The 19,786-nt window shown below is 37.0% G+C and overlaps 1 protein-coding gene and 1 pseudogene across 9 annotated transcripts in view; one reads left to right on the plus strand and one right to left on the minus strand.

Moving 5' to 3' along the window:
- NRPC2 (nuclear RNA polymerase C2) overlaps positions 1–19,786 on the minus strand; it is a 106,294-nt gene that overhangs the window by 18,355 nt on the left and 68,153 nt on the right. For all 9 annotated transcript variants that reach the window (XM_082891843.1, XM_082891852.1, XM_082891842.1 and 6 more), the window contains 3 exons: positions 17,834–17,918; positions 17,642–17,745; positions 15,307–15,435 (listed from right to left, as the gene is read on the minus strand). In XM_082891843.1, the coding sequence (XP_082747969.1) occupies positions 15,307–15,435; positions 17,642–17,745; positions 17,834–17,918 (318 nt within the window). The remainder of the gene's footprint in view (positions 1–15,306; positions 15,436–17,641; positions 17,746–17,833; positions 17,919–19,786) is intronic.
- LOC114302407 (uncharacterized) lies at positions 13,333–14,064 on the plus strand (annotated as a pseudogene).

Here is a 19,786-nt window from a genome sequence, read left to right on the forward strand (position 1 = left end):
AGATTGGATGGATAATTGGCTTTTTTTATAGAAAAAGTGCAAAAAGAAATTCTTTCTTTTCGGCAAACCCCTAGTCAAGAAAAGAATATAATACTCCCGACTCTTTCAAAGAAACAATTGGGAGACGGTATAAATTAGATAAAATGGGAAATAGAGGTATGGAATAGATAGTGATCTATCTTTTTCTGCTTTTTACTTATGAAGGTCAACAAAAAAAAAGAATAGGCCCTCATTATTCCTACATGTTCTATTAGTAACATTTCTTTGAGATGTCACTACCTATTTTTCTTGTTGTGTTTAATCTTTCCCAATTCGAAATCATATAGGATTTTTTTATATTATAAATGGATTGGTTCATCAATAGTGTTGGGTCAAAATCCCTTTTTGACTTTGCGCCATTGATTCCACTATTATTAGTGAGCAATAATGGAATAATTCCTTCATATTCATAGAAATAGGGGACATAATTCACATGGATATAGTAAGTCTCGCTTGGGCTGCTTTAATGGTAGTCTTTACATTTTCTCTTTCACTCGTAGTATGGGGAAGAAGTGGACTCTAGAGGTACTACTAATTGAGTTGAGGAATCAAACTATCAATTGTTTTCTAGATCGTTTTGCAAAGCGTTTTTAACGATTTAAAATAAAAATATTTTCATTTTTAAATTCCATTGGATTCTAGTGGAGTTAATGTATTATATGAATAATACTCTTTCAATCAAAGAGCTATTTCAATGATTCCCATGTTTGTATTTCGAAAGGAAAGGGGATCCAGATGATAGGAAATTTATTCCAACCTCATTCTTCCTAAATTTTCTATTTCAACGAATAGGCTCTTAACAGAATTATAGATGGACAATGAGAGAGACCAGACCCCCTTCTTTTTTCTTTGTTTCCCTCCTTACTGTTCAAAGAAGAAGTTGTTCTGTTAAGTGTATACAGACTTTCTATGAGAAACAATATAGAAATAGTGGTTGTCTAATGAGATACTATGTATAATAAGATCTTGCCTTGGGAGAGTCACATATTGTGCATTTATCGCTTGTTTTCTTATTTTAGAAAATGGATTTATGCTTTATCGACTCATTTCATATCATGGTTCAAGCGTTAAAAATGGGTAAGGTTTACTACTCTTTTTCGAAATTCGAAGAAGTTCCCATAGAACTCCTGTCAATGGCTCAATCAATTACTTCTTCGGAATGCTAAACTAAAAAACTACTTGATTTGATTATTTCGATAGAGATGGAGATTCATATTGGAAATATGAATCAATCTAAGAATTAGAACCATAAGAGTCAGAGTTCTCTTTTGATTATTTCAGATTGATCGGAAAAAATAGATATAGCAAAGAAATAGAATTGGGTGCTATGTACATTCCATATATGGAATTGATATCTACATATATGAACATAATATTGTAGAGAGTATAACTTTATACACTGTCCAACTTTATACACTACAATAAGTCTAATAGAGTATGGTAGAAAGAAATATATGATAAGTAGAAATATATGAATCTTAAAAAATATAAGAAATATATGGTCAGCAACAGATTGAACATTTAAAAAATATGTAATTCACGGTCGATTGTTGGTTTTAGTTCAAATAAATTTGTATAACCCGAACCGACCGACTATTGTGTAGAATATAATTCTTTTTTATATACACGTGGACTCATTTAATTTTCTATGCAAATTACATCTTATCTTTTAAGTACAATTTCAAAGACAATGTGATATTGACTTGACTATTGAGCAGTGAGCCATGTGATCTCTCTTCTCAAGATTTGTGCACTATAGTAGACAGATCTTACCCTAGGTCTCATAACTCATTGGGTTTCTTATTTCTGTCAAACTCTCATACTCTCTCTCACCGTATTTCCTCCCTCGCAGTGGTCACTTATTCTCTCAGATCCAATCCGCAATTCCTTAAACCCCTTCCCTATGAAACCCTTTCCTCTCCCTCTCACCTTCCTCAAACAAACCACAAAGAGCTCTTCATGTAGAAGATGACAAGGATCATGGCTTCTGAAAAGATGAAGATATCTCTCTCCTTTTTCTTTTTTTTCTTTTTTCCTTTTTCTTCTCTCTCAGATTTGTATATATACATAGATATATGTATGTGAAAATTAGGGTTTGAAGGGAGAGGAGATACGTAAATCTATGCATATATGCATAAATATATACATATATGTGTAAACTAGATTTTGAAAATAGAGGGGAAATCGAGAAATTACAACAGTTTTGCCCAACCGTTGGCCGACCGAAGTCCGACCACCAGAAACGACTTCGAATGATACAGTTTTGACTAGAAGTAAAATCGGTTGATAAATTTTCCAACCCGGTAGAGTTGGTTTGGATGGTGGATCATGGTTGAATCCGAACCGGACCGACACGTGGACATCCCTACTTTTACATTCAAGGGCTAGGGGACCATGTTGCACTTTATGGTTCCATCTCCCTTTCCCTACAAGTGGCCTAAACATAAATCCAACAAAAGAAAATGCCACTTTCCACCTAGGCAAACTCTTAATTCGAGTCATATGAATCCAAGGATATCAAAAGATGGTCATTAGTGATTGAATTGCTTGCAATAGTAGTGAGAAAGCTACCCTATATCTGCATGTAAGGCCCATAGACTCCTTGGGCCTTGCAACTAATCAGATAAGCATTAATCCATTAAGTGAACAATTATGTCAAGCAAATCATGATCCATGCCATCTACTTTTGAAATGCTCTCAATAAGTCTTGTAGTGTCAAGATTTGAGGCTAAGCCAACAAACAAGTGCTTTGTTCCAATACTTGAGAACAAAGTAGCACAAGCATAGACACGTGACATGACACAACACAAACACGACATGCTTCGGACACAAAGTTCTATATTTTTATAAATTTATTATGTCTTATATATGAACAATTTATTCGAAGATAATAAAAATAAAAAAAAAAATTGTAACACACCACATTTTTACATTAAAAGGATACATATTTCATAAATTAAACATCAAGATATCATTTACGTAATAATTACATTCTAAACAATGCAAAACCATTATATGACTATATTATACGTAATGTATCCATCTTATAAATATTTCAAAATATCTATAGGACGCAAAATTGTGTTATGAAAAATGGAGATCATTGTTATAATGAAGGGATTTATTACAAAAGACGTATTTGGAGGTTCAAGAAGTGTTGCCAAAGTGTCTGCAAAGTGTCGCTAAAGTGTCAAATGTTATCAATTTGATTTTTTAATCAAGACATGTTGAAGAAGTGTTGGACACGCTTTCTTAGAAGTGTCCAAAGAGTGTCGTGTCGGACACAACACACTTCCTCCGTAAAAGTGTATGTGATTCTTAGCTTGGGAATTGGAACTTTAATGCATGGTGGTTACAATCTTACCAGTGTTATTAAAGGCGAGCCTAGGCATGTGCCTAGGCCCAAGGCTGGTCAAGGTGCAATCAGTGCGCTTCGGAACATCTCTAGCCAGCTGATAAAAAAGCCCCATAAAGGGGCATGAAGTGTGCACTTTAGGCTTAAGATCAAGGCACACGACTTGTGCACTTCTTTTAAAATGTTTGTTTATTACAGTTACAACTCTTGATTTCACTTAATCTCATTTTTTTATGGTTTACATACGGCTACAAGGGATTAAATCCCTAAACATACATTGCAACGCAACACTTTTTGAGCCCTAATTATATAAAGTTGTTGGTTGGATAGAGTTTTGTCTTTGACCAGACTAATAGTAGTCGTTATTCTTCTTCTTCTTCTTCATCTTCATCTCCTCAATCTCCTTCTCTATGCACATCTTGTTTGATACTTTCATTTTGTCGGTATTTTCAAATATTTATGAGTTGGGTTGGAGAGATGTTTGTGCTTATGTGAACCTTAAATTATGTCTATAATAAAATATTATTGTTTGTTAGTATTTATGTTTTAAAATATTTAATATTTCATTTTGCTTATGTTGGGCCATGAATTATTTGCTTCTATTAAATTATCTATTTTCTATCGTGAAAATGAGCTTGGCTTCGATGAAGCCTACACCTCGCCCTATGCTTTGCGCCTAGGCCCTAGGAAACCTTGGCGCTTCAGTGTGCCTATCGCCTTTAATAACATTGAATCTTACGATTCACAATTTAATTCATATGATTCAATACAAGTTTCAACCAAAACAATTCGATTTGCGATGTTGAATCTTAAGTGAATCTTACGATTCAATTCTGATTCACCACGATTCATTGTTAATCACTATGATTCACTAGGATTCACTCCTATTCAATTTTTTTACTTAATGCACATATGGTGTCATTTTCGCAAAATAAAAAAGAGATCAAATAATTATATTGATATTTATTTCATTTTAAACAGTGTATTTTTTTTATATGAATATACATATATAAAATTATAGATTATGCTAAATAAAGTGAATCTTATGATGGACAAGCGGGTTATGATGGCAAGTAGACCCTAATGCTTTCTTGTCTTACCAAGCATACATGTCCAATAGCCAATTGGTTCGTATTCCTAAAATGAAACTCGCTGGGTTCTGCCATGTGGTATCGATAGTAAATTCAAATGAACCTAGAGAAGTTAAGTGAGAAGCCCATTAATTTATGAGCTGAGATCAAGCATAAAATAAAAGAGAAGTATATCCCTATCTATTCTATGAGGCAATTGCTTGACTAGTGGATAAACTTGTGGAAGTTGCCTTCAAGTGTGACTGACTTACCTATGTAGGTTTAATGAACTCTTTATGAGTGATGTTAGAGTGAAACCTCAAGCAACAATCACTAAATTTCATAATGGTTTGAGACCAAAAATCAAAGAGGGAAGTCAATTTGTAGTTTCCTAACACATTCGAGGAAGCTTGTCATAAGATCATAAAAATAGAGAAGTATCATAAGCTTTGTATTAGGGGCGAATGGCAGTGATGCCCATCCAATCCAATTCGACAAAGCTGCCCGTATATCTAACATCGCTGACCCCTATAACAAATTCGCACATTCATGATGCATCATGATCAAAAGGTCGTAGAGATATATACCTCTTCTCAAGTCAAGGAGTTCTAACAACCTAGGTTTGTAACCTTTGAAAGATCCAAGTAGAGTTACAAAGTCAGATTAGTTATTTCCAAGGACAGCAACAACCCCGACTCAAGAGGCACTAGTACCAAGAATAGGGAAACCACTTTCTCTAGTTGTCAAAATATCTTCTCCATTGTGTGGCAGCATTACCATGGCAAGAGTGCAAAACAACATATGTCTTCCTCTCATGCACCCACCAAGCAAAACATTTGTCCTGACCAAGGGAGATTGAGAGAAAGTAAGAAAGGCGTATAGTTTAGTGAAAGTTTTGATGACTACTGGAGTTCTTCAGGTTACATCTGCTCCTACAGTTGATGTTCCCCTTGAGATCAACAGGTTGCTGAGGGTCTTGAAAATCTGACCCCATAATAGTTACCGAGAAATTGCCACCAGTGAGGCATATTCAGCATGCCATCTATTTTGTTCCAGGACAACAGTTGTCCAACTTTCCATATTATCATAAGAATACAAGGGAAGGGAATGTGTTAAATTAAATAGGCAGACAAGGGAGTTCTCAACAAGGATTTCACTAGAGACAGTCTTAATCCATGTGTTGTTCTTATTTTATTATTAATCTTAATCTATAAGTTGCTCATGCTTTGTTAACTCTTAAAAAAGATGACTCCTGGAGAATGTGTCGAAAACTGTGTCACTAACAAGATCACTGTCAAATATACATACTGTCACTATCATCACGGAGGATGCTACTAAAGAGAGACAAATTGAAGACAATGCATTCTTTTAGACCAAAAATAAATAAATAACTCTGAACTGTTAATTTCGTGGAATCAAAGGAAACTAATTCCGATAGATCCAATATTGAGTGAATGAATGAGGATGATAATATGGTAGACCAATAAATGGTGTGGAACAAAAACAAGCTCAAGATGAATAAACTAATGTCCAAGCTGAATCCCAAGCCAAAAGGAAGGGGCAGATATTTCTCATATTGCTTAGTTATTAACAGACCTGTTAAAAGCAAACAATGTTACACATTTAAGGCAACTGAGGCAAATATACATGAAGGCACTGGGAATAGATGAGATGGGTAAGTTGTGGAAGGGAAGGCTTGTCACAAAGCCAGCATGACAAGCCAGCATGAAGCTAATATAAGGCTTGCTTATACTAGGGAGGGATTAGGGAGGGATTAAATTCTATCAAACAGTAGAGGTTAGATACCAGAAAGGATGGGTTCTCACCTATGTTACATGTGCGAAGCAAAGTCCCACATCACCCGAGTACCAAAGTAATATTAAGCATATAACTTGAGCTAGTTTTTGGGGTGAGTCCTACGCAAGACCGTGTAACATGGTATCAAAGCCGGAGTACTCAAGGATGGGTAGGGTGTGTGTCCTTGGCCTGCACACCACAGGTGCTACGGAGTGAGCACGCTGGGCGTTAGGGAGGGTGTGAAGCGAAGTCCCACATCGCTCGAGTACCGAAGTAATATTAAGCATGTAAGCGTGAGAACTCTCACCTCTTGAGCTAGCTTTTGGCTAAGACCGTGTAACAATATGGACTTGGGAACGGGTGTCAGGTGTAACTCTACAACTAGAATTCAGACCCATCAAATCTCAAATTTAAGGATACATGGTGTTAGAATTTCCCATCTTTACCTTCACCTACTCCACTACACACTCCACTTCACCTACCTCCACTTCACCACACACTCCACTTCACCTAACCCACTATCACCTCCACTACACCTACTACCACATTTTCTTCTATATATAGATTGTATAGGAATTGTAATCAATGTATCTTGTAATACATCAACTCATCAATCAATAATATACATCAAATTTTACATGGTATCAGAGCAAGGTTAAGAATTTAGTATTTTTCGCTTCACCGGCGGGCGGCAACCTCGTTTTGGCCGCCCGCCGGACCTCAACCTAGTCCGCTAAAATTCTCTACACATACCTTCACTCTTCTTCACCACCTCGCCGAAGCAAACCCAAAATTCCTCTGAGACATTTCGTCGAACACCATGTCTGCAACAATGATGGGCAAAACACACATGGATAGTTTCTTCCAGCCGATTCTGGCCCTGCCAACGAACCCATCACGACATTCTTCACTTCTCCTCAGTTTAGAAACACCGTCTGGTGCCACAGATCCGGCGATTTCTCTCTCTTGTTTCTTGGAAACGGAGCAGCAAAATCAGTGTTTGTTGTCTTGGTTCTCGGAAATCGGCAAAGATGGGTTGGATGAGTCATATTCTCGCCGGAGACATTTGGATCATCTTCATCAAAGCTCCCCACATATTCCGCAGCATATTATTACACCATGACAACTGCTCTATCGAGATTCTCACACTTCGTCACTCTTCTGCTGCTGTTACTCCTCGTCGCGTCACTCTTCGAACCAACACACGGTGGAATCGATATCTCCGCCCTTGTAGTCGTCTCTCTTGTAGTCGTCTCTCTTGTAGCCGTCTCTCTTGTAGTCGACATCTCCGCCCTTGTAATGTTTAGACCATTTTGGCGGAAGGTTCTGGTTACATCCGCCAAGAGCCCGCTCCTATCGACTGTGCATAGCTCTAACCTCACACCCTCGGATGCTCTCCTTTCTATTACAGCTTGTAAGCATAGAATCACCCGTTGCTTTTCAGCTTCTGAACTAATTGGGGTATTATCTGTGTGCCTAATGAAGAACTCCAAATATGCTGTGTCCCCTGTTGTGTTGATGGTGGCATGGCAGACAACATATTCCATATCTTCTCTCTCTCATCTTTTCCCCTTTCTTTTTATTATTTTATTTCACCTTTCAATTCACACTTTCCACCCCCACAATCTATTTTTTAATCACCCTACGTGGTCTCACTTTTTCTTTTTCTTATTTTATTTCATCTTTCAATTCACACTATCACACACTCACCTTTCATCTTTTTTTTTAATACCCCCCTCCACTTTCTGTCTTTTATTTTATTTTATTTATTTCTTTATTTTATTTATTTATTTATTTTATTTTTTTATTATTAAACAAAAAAAAAAAAAAAAAAAAAAAAAAAAACGAAGCAGAAGAAGACGACCTGCACACCAAACCATCTTTTCTTCATCTCAGGGATCAATCCCGATCAGAATTTTACAGCAAAAAAAAAAAAAAAAAAAACAAAAAAAAAAAAAAAAAAACACGCAACTCCAACACCCACAACAACGGCTTTGTTTTCTTTTCTGCAGACGGCCACACACCGACATCCCTTCTCTACTCTGCCGCAGGTCTCTTCTTCTTGCCTCCGTCTTGGACGGCCCTTGACGGTGTTGCCTCCGTGTTTCCCACTCCACTGGGCATGATCACTCCCCCATACTCTTCCCCTGCAGCATATGGCGGCCCTCCAAATCGGAACATCACGGTGGCCTTCCGCTTCAGCTCCTTGTTTTCTGCCCTTAGCACGCTTATCTCTGCTCGCGCATCCTTATACATGCGTTGGAGCAGAGCCAGCTGGGAGTTTACATGCTGCACCTCATTTGTTCTACTCTGCAGCCGGTTCGACAAATTTGAGACCGCCGTCATGCTTTCCACACATGCCTTCAGAGTATACTGATTGGCCTCCACATCTGACAGCACCGCCATTTTTTGCTCCACCGACCGCATCGGAAAATTCAACGGAGCAAACTCCGGGGCACTTGGTTGCGGTTCCAGTGCCACCGCACCAGTTCTCTCTCCTGTTGACTCGTTGAGGTCGGGAAAGAGGGTGAGCAGCCCGCGGGAAGACGAAGCCATTTTTCTGTGCTACAAAGTGTTCCACAGTTTCTCTCTCCGAAGAGGCAGAGTTTTTCAGAGAAGGTTGGTTTCAGAGGTTTCAGAATGGTATGCCTCAGCCTCCGTTTTCTCTGCCTCAGCCTCAGCCTCAGCCTCAGCCTCTGTCTTATAGCCGAGGCAGCCACGCGCATCGCGCGCCTCTTGCCACCAGCCGACAAACGGGCACGCAAGCCAAGGTGCCCACGTGTCTCGCCATCATGTCCGGCACACCTTTTGATGAATTAGGGCACGCCTTTTGATGGCACGCCTTTTGAAAAATTGAGCGCACCTTTTGAGGATGCGATTTTTTAAGGGTCCGACAAGACTCTATAAACTGTCCCGACATTTGATACCGGTTAGCTTTTTTAGGGGTCCGACAAGACTCTGTAAACTGTCCCGACATAGATTCCGGTTAGTTTCTACAAGGGTCCGACAAGACTCTGTAAACTGTCCCGACATTGATTCCGGTTAGTTTCTACAAGGGTCCAGCAAGACTCCATAAACTGTCACAACATTGTCTTCACCAACGGTCCGACATGACCCCATAAACTGTCTTCTACAACGGTCCGACATGACCCCATAAACTGTCCTCTACCACGTTATGACACCACCATACAGTGTCCTCTACAACGTTATGACACCACCATTCAGTGTCTGCACCAATGGTCTGACACGACCATACAGTGTCTCCTATCCTTTTTTATTTTTATGTATTTTCTTGTTTTGTTCCTCTCTTCAAACTCAAGTTGGTTAGTTTCTATCCTCCTTGAGTTTGCGGGGGGCTGTTAGAATTTCCCATCTTTACCTTCACCTACTCCACTACACACTCCACTTCACCTACCTCCACTTCACCACACACTCCACTTCACCTAACCCACTATCACCTCCACTACACCTACTACCACATTTTCTTCTATATATAGATTGTATAGGAATTGTAATCAATGTATCTTGTAATACATCAACTCATCAATCAATAATATACATTGTAATACATCAACTCATCAATCAATAATATACATCAAATTTTACACATGGACTTTGCAAAAAAGTGTCATTTTTTTATTTTTAAACCTATTGTGTATGATCAAATGGTGTTATATGTAACATATGGTGCCAAAGAGGCATTTTACTCATTTATAGCGACAGTACAACAATATACACATATAATAAGAGTGTTAAACACAAATATACTATAAGTGTTGGATGAAAAGTGTTGGACACATCAGTGTTATCAGAGGCGAGCCTAAGTGCGAGCCTAAGCACTAAGCGAGGCGAAGCGAGGCTGTAGCGATTCACGCACACTGAGGCGAGGCGAAATGGTGAGGCGATGAAGAAGCGCATGAAGCGAGGCTTAGGCGATGAAGCGGGAGGCGAGAGGAAGCGACGCTTCACCAGATTTTTGCTTCATTTCAGTTCGAATCATCTATGCCCTTCATCTGGATGACTTTTGTGCAATTTACGGGCATGCGTTGCACTTTATAATTGCTTTCTACTAAATAAGAAGTCGAGACCCTAGGTTGACTTCGTTCGTCGACATTGAAAGGCATACCCGAAGTCGACGTCACCTGGGTCTTCTTCTTCTTTCTTCGGACGTCGTTCCAATCGATTATCCGAGGTGAGTTCCTTCTTCTTCCTTTCTTCTTTCTTCCCTTCGACTTCACCTAGGTCTTCTACACTGTCGGACCCCCCCTTTCTTCCCCTCTATTCTTCCTTTGTTCATTTTTTTCTTCGACTTGAAGAACACTGTCGAAACCCCCCCCCCCCCCTTTTTTCCTAGTTAGGCCAAGTTTGGGGACTTTAAAAAAAGCCAAAAAGTCAAAAAGTTACTCAAAAAGTTAAAAAGTTAACACTATTCACCAAAAGTCAACAATTACGACTGCACAACTCCCAATTCAAATTTTTCCCTACAAATCAATTTTTACAATTTTTTATTACACATTTTTCAATAAAAAGTCAAAAAGTTAACCCAAACATCTATATTTTCAACCTCAATTTTTTAGTCCAAAAAGACAAAAAGTGCACTTTTTTAGTCTTCCCAAACTTGGCCTTATTTTAATTCAATTAATTATTTTTCTGCGTTATTTTTCTTCCATCAGAATTTTTTTTCAATTAATTTGTTTAATTAATTTTTTGTGTTATTTTACAATTATTTTGTTATGTTAATTGTGTAATTATTTTGCTGAAATTTTAATTATTTTGCTGAAAAAATTTCAATTAATTTTGCTGAAAATTTTCAACTATTTTGCTGAAATTTTAAATATTTTGCTGAAAAAATTTCAATTAATTTTGCTGAAAAATTTCAATTATTTTGCTGCTAAAAATATGTTCTTTAATTTCTTTATGCTGAAACATTGAATTGCTTGTTGGATAGAATTAACGTCGAAGTCGAGTGAAAGTAAAAAAGATCCGGCATGGCAATATGCACGGATGGTAAATCCCCAAAACCTTTCAAAGTTCATTTGTAACTTTTGCGACAAAGAAATGAATAGCGGTGTTTACCGAGTCAAGCAACATCTTGCTGGTGGTTATAAAAATGTTGTTGCTTTTAAAAAATGTCCATCTCATGTCAAAGATGAGATTAAAGACTATATGTCTCAAAAAAGTCCATCAAAGGTGCAATTGAGGATGGTTCTTGATTTTGATGAGATGGATAATGATGAAGATGATGATGATGATGAAATTCTTGAGATAAATCAACATGGTAAAAGGCCTGTTTCTACTCAAGGTTCTACCCGTCGAGAACAAGGAAGTAACTCCTCCAAATTTGTTGGTTCCAAACAACCAAAGCAAAAGAGACCCATGGATGTGTACTTCACCCCTGATCCGGAAGTTGCGGTGCAAAATCATAAAGCCAAGGGAAAGCAAACAAGAATTGATGATAATGATCCTAGCAAGAAGGTGTTGAGAGATCGGGCTCTTGTTTGGTTTTCGAGGTGGATGTATAATACGGGTATACCTTTCAATGTTGTGAACTACAATAGTGTTGGGCCAATGGTTGAAGCTTTTGGGTAATATGGTCCTGGCATGAAACCACCAAGCTACCATGAGGTGCTGGTTCCTTATTTGCAGAAAGAGGTAGACCACACTAATAAGACCATGGAGGATCATAAAAAAGATTGGGTAACTATGGATGCTCTTTAATGGCCGATGGGTAGAAGGACCAAAGAAACAGGGCATTAATTAATTTTTTGGTTAATTGCCCAAGAGGATCAATGTTTATTGAATCCGTTGATGCTTCTAGCTTATCCAAGGATGCAAATAAGATGTTTGAATTGCTTGACAACTTTGTGGAGCGTATTGGTGAAGCCAACGTGGTTCAAGTTGTTACAGATAGTGCCTCAGCAAATGTGTTGGCCGGTTAGTAACTTAGCAGTATACATTTACTTAGTACTTACTTACAATATGAATATGCAATTCTCATATTATTCTTTTTTTTTTTTTTAAACTTGTAATATGGAAGTTTTTGGAGGCAAAGCGGCCACATTTGTATTGGACACCATGTGCAGCTCATTGCTTGGACTCAAGGTTTTAAAAAGCGGCCGCAACCATTACGTAACGCCATTACGTAACAGTTTTGGCGGGTTACCGCAACCCGTTACGGCCGCTTTTGTAGTGTGATTGAGATTCACAGGTGTGTCGGCTGTAACGGCTGCCATAGCGGTCGTAACGGTGCCGTAACAGCCGTAACGGCCTGTTACGCAACGTTACGTAACGGTTTCAAACTGTTTCTTTCGAAAAAAAAAGCTGAAAATGGGGGAAGAGGGATAGAGAGAAGAGGGAGGATAAAGAGAGAAAATGGAGGAGCAAGAGATAGAGAGAGAGAAGAGGGAAGATGAAAAACATGTTATAGATTTGTTGAAACTGTATGACCTATGCTATTCTATTCAGCTGTTATTACTAAACCATTTTGTTTGTGTGTGTCTATCTATATTTTGTTTGATAATAATAATAATAATAATAATAATAATAATAATAATAATAATAATAATAATACGTGTGGTCATTATCTATTTAGCTTGGTTAAAATATGTATATATATATATATATTTAGGCTTTTATTTATTCTCATACTTTTGTCATTGTTTATTTTATATATAATAGTTAGTGATTGAATTTTTGTATAATATAAAGTCATTAATTATTAAAATAAAATGTAAAAAACTCAGTTTATAGTGATTTAAAAATATGAAATATATTGGATCATACTTAAAAATTTACAAAAATTAATCAATATTTATTTTTAATCCAATAAATATGATCATGGAAAAAAAATATGCGTATCGGTAAGTTTTTTTCAAATTGTGCGAAAATAAAAAAATTCACGGTTCCGGTTACCGCAACCGTTATACTACGGCCTTTACACCCGGCAACCGCAACAGCATCACCGCTACCGTTACGACGACCGCAACCGCTTTTCAGAACCTTGCTTGGACTTGATGTTGGAGGACATTTTCAAAATTCTCAACTTCAACAAGACATTTGAAAAGGCAACAAGACATTTGAAAAGGCAATTGCGGTGCATGGTTATATTGTGAACTACTCTGGTTTGTTGAATATGATGAGGCAATTTACCCAGTGCAAGGATTTGATCAAGCCATCAAAAACTCGATTTACAACTGCTTTTCTAACTTTATCAAGGATTCATCAACAACAAACCAACTTGAAGAAGATGTTCACTTCAGAGGAATGGACCACAAGCAAGTAGGCGAAGGAACCACAGGGTAAAAAAATAGCACAAGTCATATTAATGCCTTCTTTTTGGAACATTGTTCTTTATGCTCTCAAAATATCAAGTCCTCTTGTTCGTGTACTGCGATTGGTTGATGGTGAGAGAAAGCCTCCCATGGGATATATTTATGAGGCAATGGATAGGGCTAAAGAAGCCATTACAAAATCATTTAATGGAAATGAAGAGAAATACAAGGAGCTTTTTGAAATAATTGACAATAGATGGAATGTTCAATTGCATAGGCCTTTGCATGCAGCTGGGTATTATTTAAACCCAGAGTATTTTTACGCAAATCCGAATATTTTGAGAAAGATAAGAAAGTCATGTCAGGCCTGTATAAATGCATACAAAGGTTGGTCCCAAACAATGCGACACAAGATAAAGTTTGCGCAGAGTTGACTACCTATAAGAAAGCTGATGGTCTCTTTGGGATGGCTTTGGCCATTAGACAAAGAACTACAAGGACACCAGGTGATCTATATTTTATACTTAACTAATTTTAGTTAGTTTATTTATATTTTAAATATTCTTTCTAATTAATTAGTTATAATCAACAGCTGATTGGTGGAGTGCATATGGTTCTGAAACACCAAATTTGCAAACATTCGCCATCAAAATTCTTAGTCTAACATGTAGCTCATCTGGATGTGAGCGGAATTGGAGTGTGTTTGAACATGTGAGTACCTATTTTCAACTATAGTGAATATGAATACCTATAAATTTATTAATACCTAGATAAAAGTTTGAATATTTTTATTTGGTTTAAATTTTTGCAGATTCACACCAAAAAGAGAAATAGGTTAGCTCAAAAACGTCTGAATGATTTGGTATTTGTCAAGTATAATAGAGCATTGAGACGTCGATACAATTCCCGTGACACTATTGATCCCATTGCTTTGACGGATATTGATGAAAGTAACGAGTGGTTGGTTGGGAGGATGGAGGAGGAACTTGTCTTTGAGGATAATACTTTGACATGGGATGATGTTGCTAGAACTGCTGGAGTTGAGGAAAGTAGCCAAAGAACTAGATCAACAAGGGCAATAGAAAGGGGTTGTTCAACTTCAAAATTAGTAGCTAGACCTAGATTACAACTTATTAATGAGGAAGAGTCAATTTCAGATGGGGGAGAGGAAGAAGATGCAGAGGGATATGCTGAAGCCAATGATAATGAAGAAGAAGTTCATTTGCTTGATGTTGAAGATTATTTTTAGAACTTTTGGATTGGTGGATTGTATTTGTCTTTGTTGGATATTTTCTTTTGTTTATGGATATTTCATATTTGGAATGATAACTGCATGATGGTTCTTGAAAATATTTATATTTTTGTCTATACCATTTATTTTAAAAAAATATCCTTTCTGATCGCCTCAAATCGATGAAACCCTCGCCTCGCCTTATCGCCTCGCGCTTAGGCATTAGGAGACCTGGTTGCCTCGGTTTGCTTTTCGCCTTAAAAAACACTGGGACACATATCCCACACCCTTGTCCTGGTGTCAAGTGTCCGACATGGATATTTGATTTATTTTGAAAAGTCCATTTAACATAGTCCCTCACAAGAGTGAATGAGCAAGAGATTCTAGTTGCGATCTCTGATGAATTCGCTAATGCAGGTAACATGCGAGTAAATTTGCATGCAAAAGAATCAATAATTCTAACCAGAAAATAACATGTGAATAAATTTGCTAACAGACAAACAAGACTGCATATCTAGCAAACAAACTATCTATTAAGTATACCTGGAATAATAGCTTGCACGCATATGGCAATTTCATGGTAGAAACATTCTCCCCATTCTTACATGTTGAACAAATACTGGTTTTTAGCTTATGGTTGTAATATCCTAACAAACCACACTTTCGGCAAACCTGCGACAAAACATGAGTACTCTTAGCTATATCATGATAAAATAGCCATTATTTACAGTCAACTGGGAAAATCGCAGTTTTTTCCCTTCAAGAATTTAGTGTTTAATGAAGATAGAACATAGTACACAATGGCCCCGTTTGGTGTAGCTTTTAAAACAGTTTATAGATTATAACTTAACAGATTATAGATTATGCCTTTAATCAGAAGTTGTTAATCTGTTTGGTGTAGCTGTTAGATTATAGATTTAAGTTGCTGAGTAGTGTTTGTTAAATAAGCTGTGAAATAGCTTTTTCAATTAATTTTTATTTTTTGTTTGTCTACATTTCTCATAAAAAATAATAATAATAATAATCTATAGTCCATTTGAGTCTTTTTCTATTTTTAAAAAAATAAAAAATAAAAAAAATTAAGAGTATAACCATAAATTAACATGTCCACAGCAGAAGCTGATAATCAGAAGCAAGGGGTGAGCAGCTTCTCAGAATCAGCTTTTTTGAGTTAAAATAAGCTATTAGAATCAGAAACTGTTTGAAATAAGTTTAACCAAACAGTCCAAAATAACTTTTTCAAAGCTAAAAGCCATAAGTTGGCTCTGAAAAGCTGAAACAAACACCCCCAATACTAGCACATGTTGGAAACCACAAGCTTTAGAGCAGTGGTATCCTACTACTGTTATGCATGCATATAGGATAACTTTGAATCAAAACCACGTCGTCAGTTATTTGGTGAAGTTACTACAAGACTACAACTAAAGCTGGAAAACAGAATCTGCTGATTTTCAGGTCACCAGAGATGAACACGTTTAATGCTTCACAGTGGTTGTTCTTGTCTCATCGTGAGGGAACCAAAAAGTTTGCTCAAATCAGGGCTAGAATTTGTGCATGGAATTCAACACTGGTTTCTCTCAAATGCCCAGCACAGTGGACAGATTGGTGAACGCAAGAGTGGCAAGATAATTTCAAGACTTGAGTGACATTTCAAGAAAAGTAGAGATGTAGTTTTGTTTTATTTTTTTATCTTTCGACATTAGCATGCTATCCACAATCTATTATAAAGTTTCAATAGACAATTAGCAATAAATTTGCAGTGAAGTTTTGCCGTAGTTTGTAATTGGAAAAAAATGAAAATTATGTTTGGGGGACATAAATAGGCTAGCAATATGTCAAAAACAAAAGCATGTTAAAATGAATGTGCAAAAGCACTCCCATTTCAATATTTTGCACTCTTTTTGAGGCACATAATGCTCCTTAAATGCAAGAACAAAAAATTACCTAGAACAGGCTTTAAACATCTCAGAAGGGCGTTTTGAATTGCACAACTTTTTGGCAGATATTCATTGCTAATCATAAAGAAATAAGGAAAAGCCCATTGCAAAAATCACCCTATAGCATTTAAAAATATATATATAGATATATATATTATTCAAATTGGATACATGAGGAGAGAGAGAAAGAGAGCAAGGAATGGTTTCCTAACCCACTGAAATCATTCATCCCATCCCTACAAATGCTCATGATACAGAGCAGAGCCTGGTTTTTTGTTCCTGGAAATGATTTCGTGATACAAATAAACGATTGGCCTCTTCTTCCAACTCAACTTACATTTCAAGGGATCCTTTTCAGTTTGCTAGTTCTACAACTAATACCAATGTCCCCTATTTCATATATCCACTTGCATTAGGCAAGGTTTACCTTTTCCATGTGCTAATTAACAAATTTAGACATAAAAGATTTAACAGACTTTGGGGCTGTTTGGGATAATCTAAATAAGTGCACTTTTTGACGTTTTACGAAAAAACGTAAAATATGGGTTGGATTTGAAGTGATATGGTAGAGAGATGATGTGATTTAAATAAGATAATGTGACTTAAATAGGATAGTGACTTTTTGACTTTTTGACTTTTTTAAATTATGCCAAACTAGGCTTTTATGTAGATGAAAGGAAATAAAATCTAAAATTTTACAAGACCATCTCCAAGTCTTGATTTTTGGGGGTTGCCATGTCAAACTCTAGAAGATTAAAACACATGGACACATGCATAGAGGACATATATTTAAACACGCATAGATATTGATTACTTGCTTTTGAATCCTAAAATATCAATGCCCACCTTTTATGGTATATCAGTTACAAAATAACAACTTAGAAAGAAAACAAAGATGTGTGGCAAGGAAGGAAGCACAAAATTGCACAGACGTGACACACCTGAACCTTGAAAGGATCGCTGGAAATCATTAGGCGCTCGAAGATCAACATACTAGTTCCATAAGCAATCAAACAATCACGTTCCATTTCACCAACTCGAAGTCCTGAAAAATTGTACATTAACTTAGAACATAAATATTCTTGAGATGAACAAGAAACAAAGATATATTGAAGATTACAGAAAATTAGAACCTCCGTTTCGACTTCTTCCTTCAGTAGGTTGTCTAGTTATCATGACACGAGGTCCACTACCACGGGCATGCATTTTATCTAGGACCTGAAGGTGGAAAATAATTAGAAGACCAGGGGAAAAAAATGTTAAAGCATCACAATGTGATGTGACGCATAGTTTGTTTCAAAGTTTTTTTTTTTTTCTTTCTTTTTTTGGTGAACAAAAGTATTTGCTTTTGTCCAACATAATGTCAGCATAAGATGGCAAAACATAAAATTGAGGACATGAATAGTGTAATGATTCACAACCAATTAACAATCAATGCAGTTGCACAATAATGTTTATAAGTAGGGGTCATCAATGCGACAGGCCGGGCGTACCCAGTCCGCAACTATTGTGTCCAAATCCTATATTTTAACTGGTTTTTCAGGCTTTGACCAGTCAACAGGCTGTGGGACGGGCCTACTTAAAAAACTAAAACCACGTCCCACCCATAAGCGTAAATCTTACGGGCCAAAATCAAATCAAACCGAGCTACACATTTTTCATTACACTTGATTTATTCAGTTAAACACATTTTTCATTCACATATTTTTAATATTTTTATTAGTTATTTTTCTTGTTTACTTTCCAACATGATTCAAGTATTTTGATTTTGTTTTTTACCATTTTACATCTCATATAATAAAAAAAACAATAAAGTAACATATAATACCGACAAGTGACGGGAAAAAACGGAAAAAAATAAAATAAATAAAGACTTTAAACATGAGACCAATAAAAATCAAAGTAAACATTTGACTTATCCATGCAAGCTCTTACGGGCCAGGTTTATGGATGAGCTCGGGTTACAAACCCTTGTCCAAAACCCTAAATCACCTTTTATGCATCAGGACGGGCTGGGCACTCAAGCGGGCTAGGATGGGCCATGGGACGGGTTGGGTAATATCAAGTTTTTTTGTCCGCAGGCCATTTGGGGACCACTATTTATAAGTTGCGAGAAAAGAGATAAAATTCAAAATCCATGAGACATATGTTAGAGCACCACTAGTCCTAAAAGCTTAAGTTGTTAAGAGAGGGACCAAACAATGCATATCAAGCTATACAACACCATCACTCACCTACATCCCCATCTTGTGTGTTGATAGGAGTGTGCATGTGAACTGCCAGCCTGATTAAACCGCCCGACCCGGCTCGACCAATTGAGATACAGATGGTTTCGCTTAACTGGATGGTCAGTTGTGGGTTTTTAGTATATGGTTTTCCGGGTTTGAGGTCGAAAACGGGTACATAAAAATCACACCCAATAAACTCGACCCAACCGAATAAATATTACATTACGTATACCTTTCTACCTTCCAGGTGTGAAATATTTATTGACTTTTGAACTATCCATGCAATCTTATCTCTTCTGGTAGACTTTGACAACATGTATGTTCCAATTTCCCATACCATCAGCCTTTGAAATTGGAGCAGACCTATGTATTCCGATTTCCTGTGCCAACTCCAACGTCTCTCTCTCTCATAGTCTATTCCTATTCCAAAAGCATATATATATATATATATATTGAACTAGTTCCAATAACAAACTTAAAACCCTAAAATGAAACAAACGAAAACTAAGAGATGCTCCCCCCCCCCCCCCCCCCGAGGCTCAAAATTCTATCTCATTTTTCAAACGTTTTCCCTCATCTTTGCGTCTCTTTATTTCCTCCCTAATTTCATTTCAACGGTGGTGAATGAGGGTAGTTACTAATAGCGGCTACGCTTGTTATGGCGGTGTTGTTGATTAACAATGAAGATGTTGAATGGCCGTGATGATGAGTGATGGGGTAGTTACATGGTGAATCTCCACTCTCTCCCATTTGTTCACCATTTTCTTTTCTCTACTTTGTTTATCTTACAGATCTGTCAGTACATTTTAGTTTTCAGATTTGTTATTTTCAACTTTGATTTTTTTCTCCTTTTTCTAA

Source organism: Camellia sinensis, chromosome 10, assembly GCF_055761805.1.
Source record: "Camellia sinensis isolate YWXY chromosome 10, ASM5576180v1, whole genome shotgun sequence".
Taxonomy (NCBI): domain Eukaryota; kingdom Viridiplantae; phylum Streptophyta; class Magnoliopsida; order Ericales; family Theaceae; genus Camellia; species Camellia sinensis.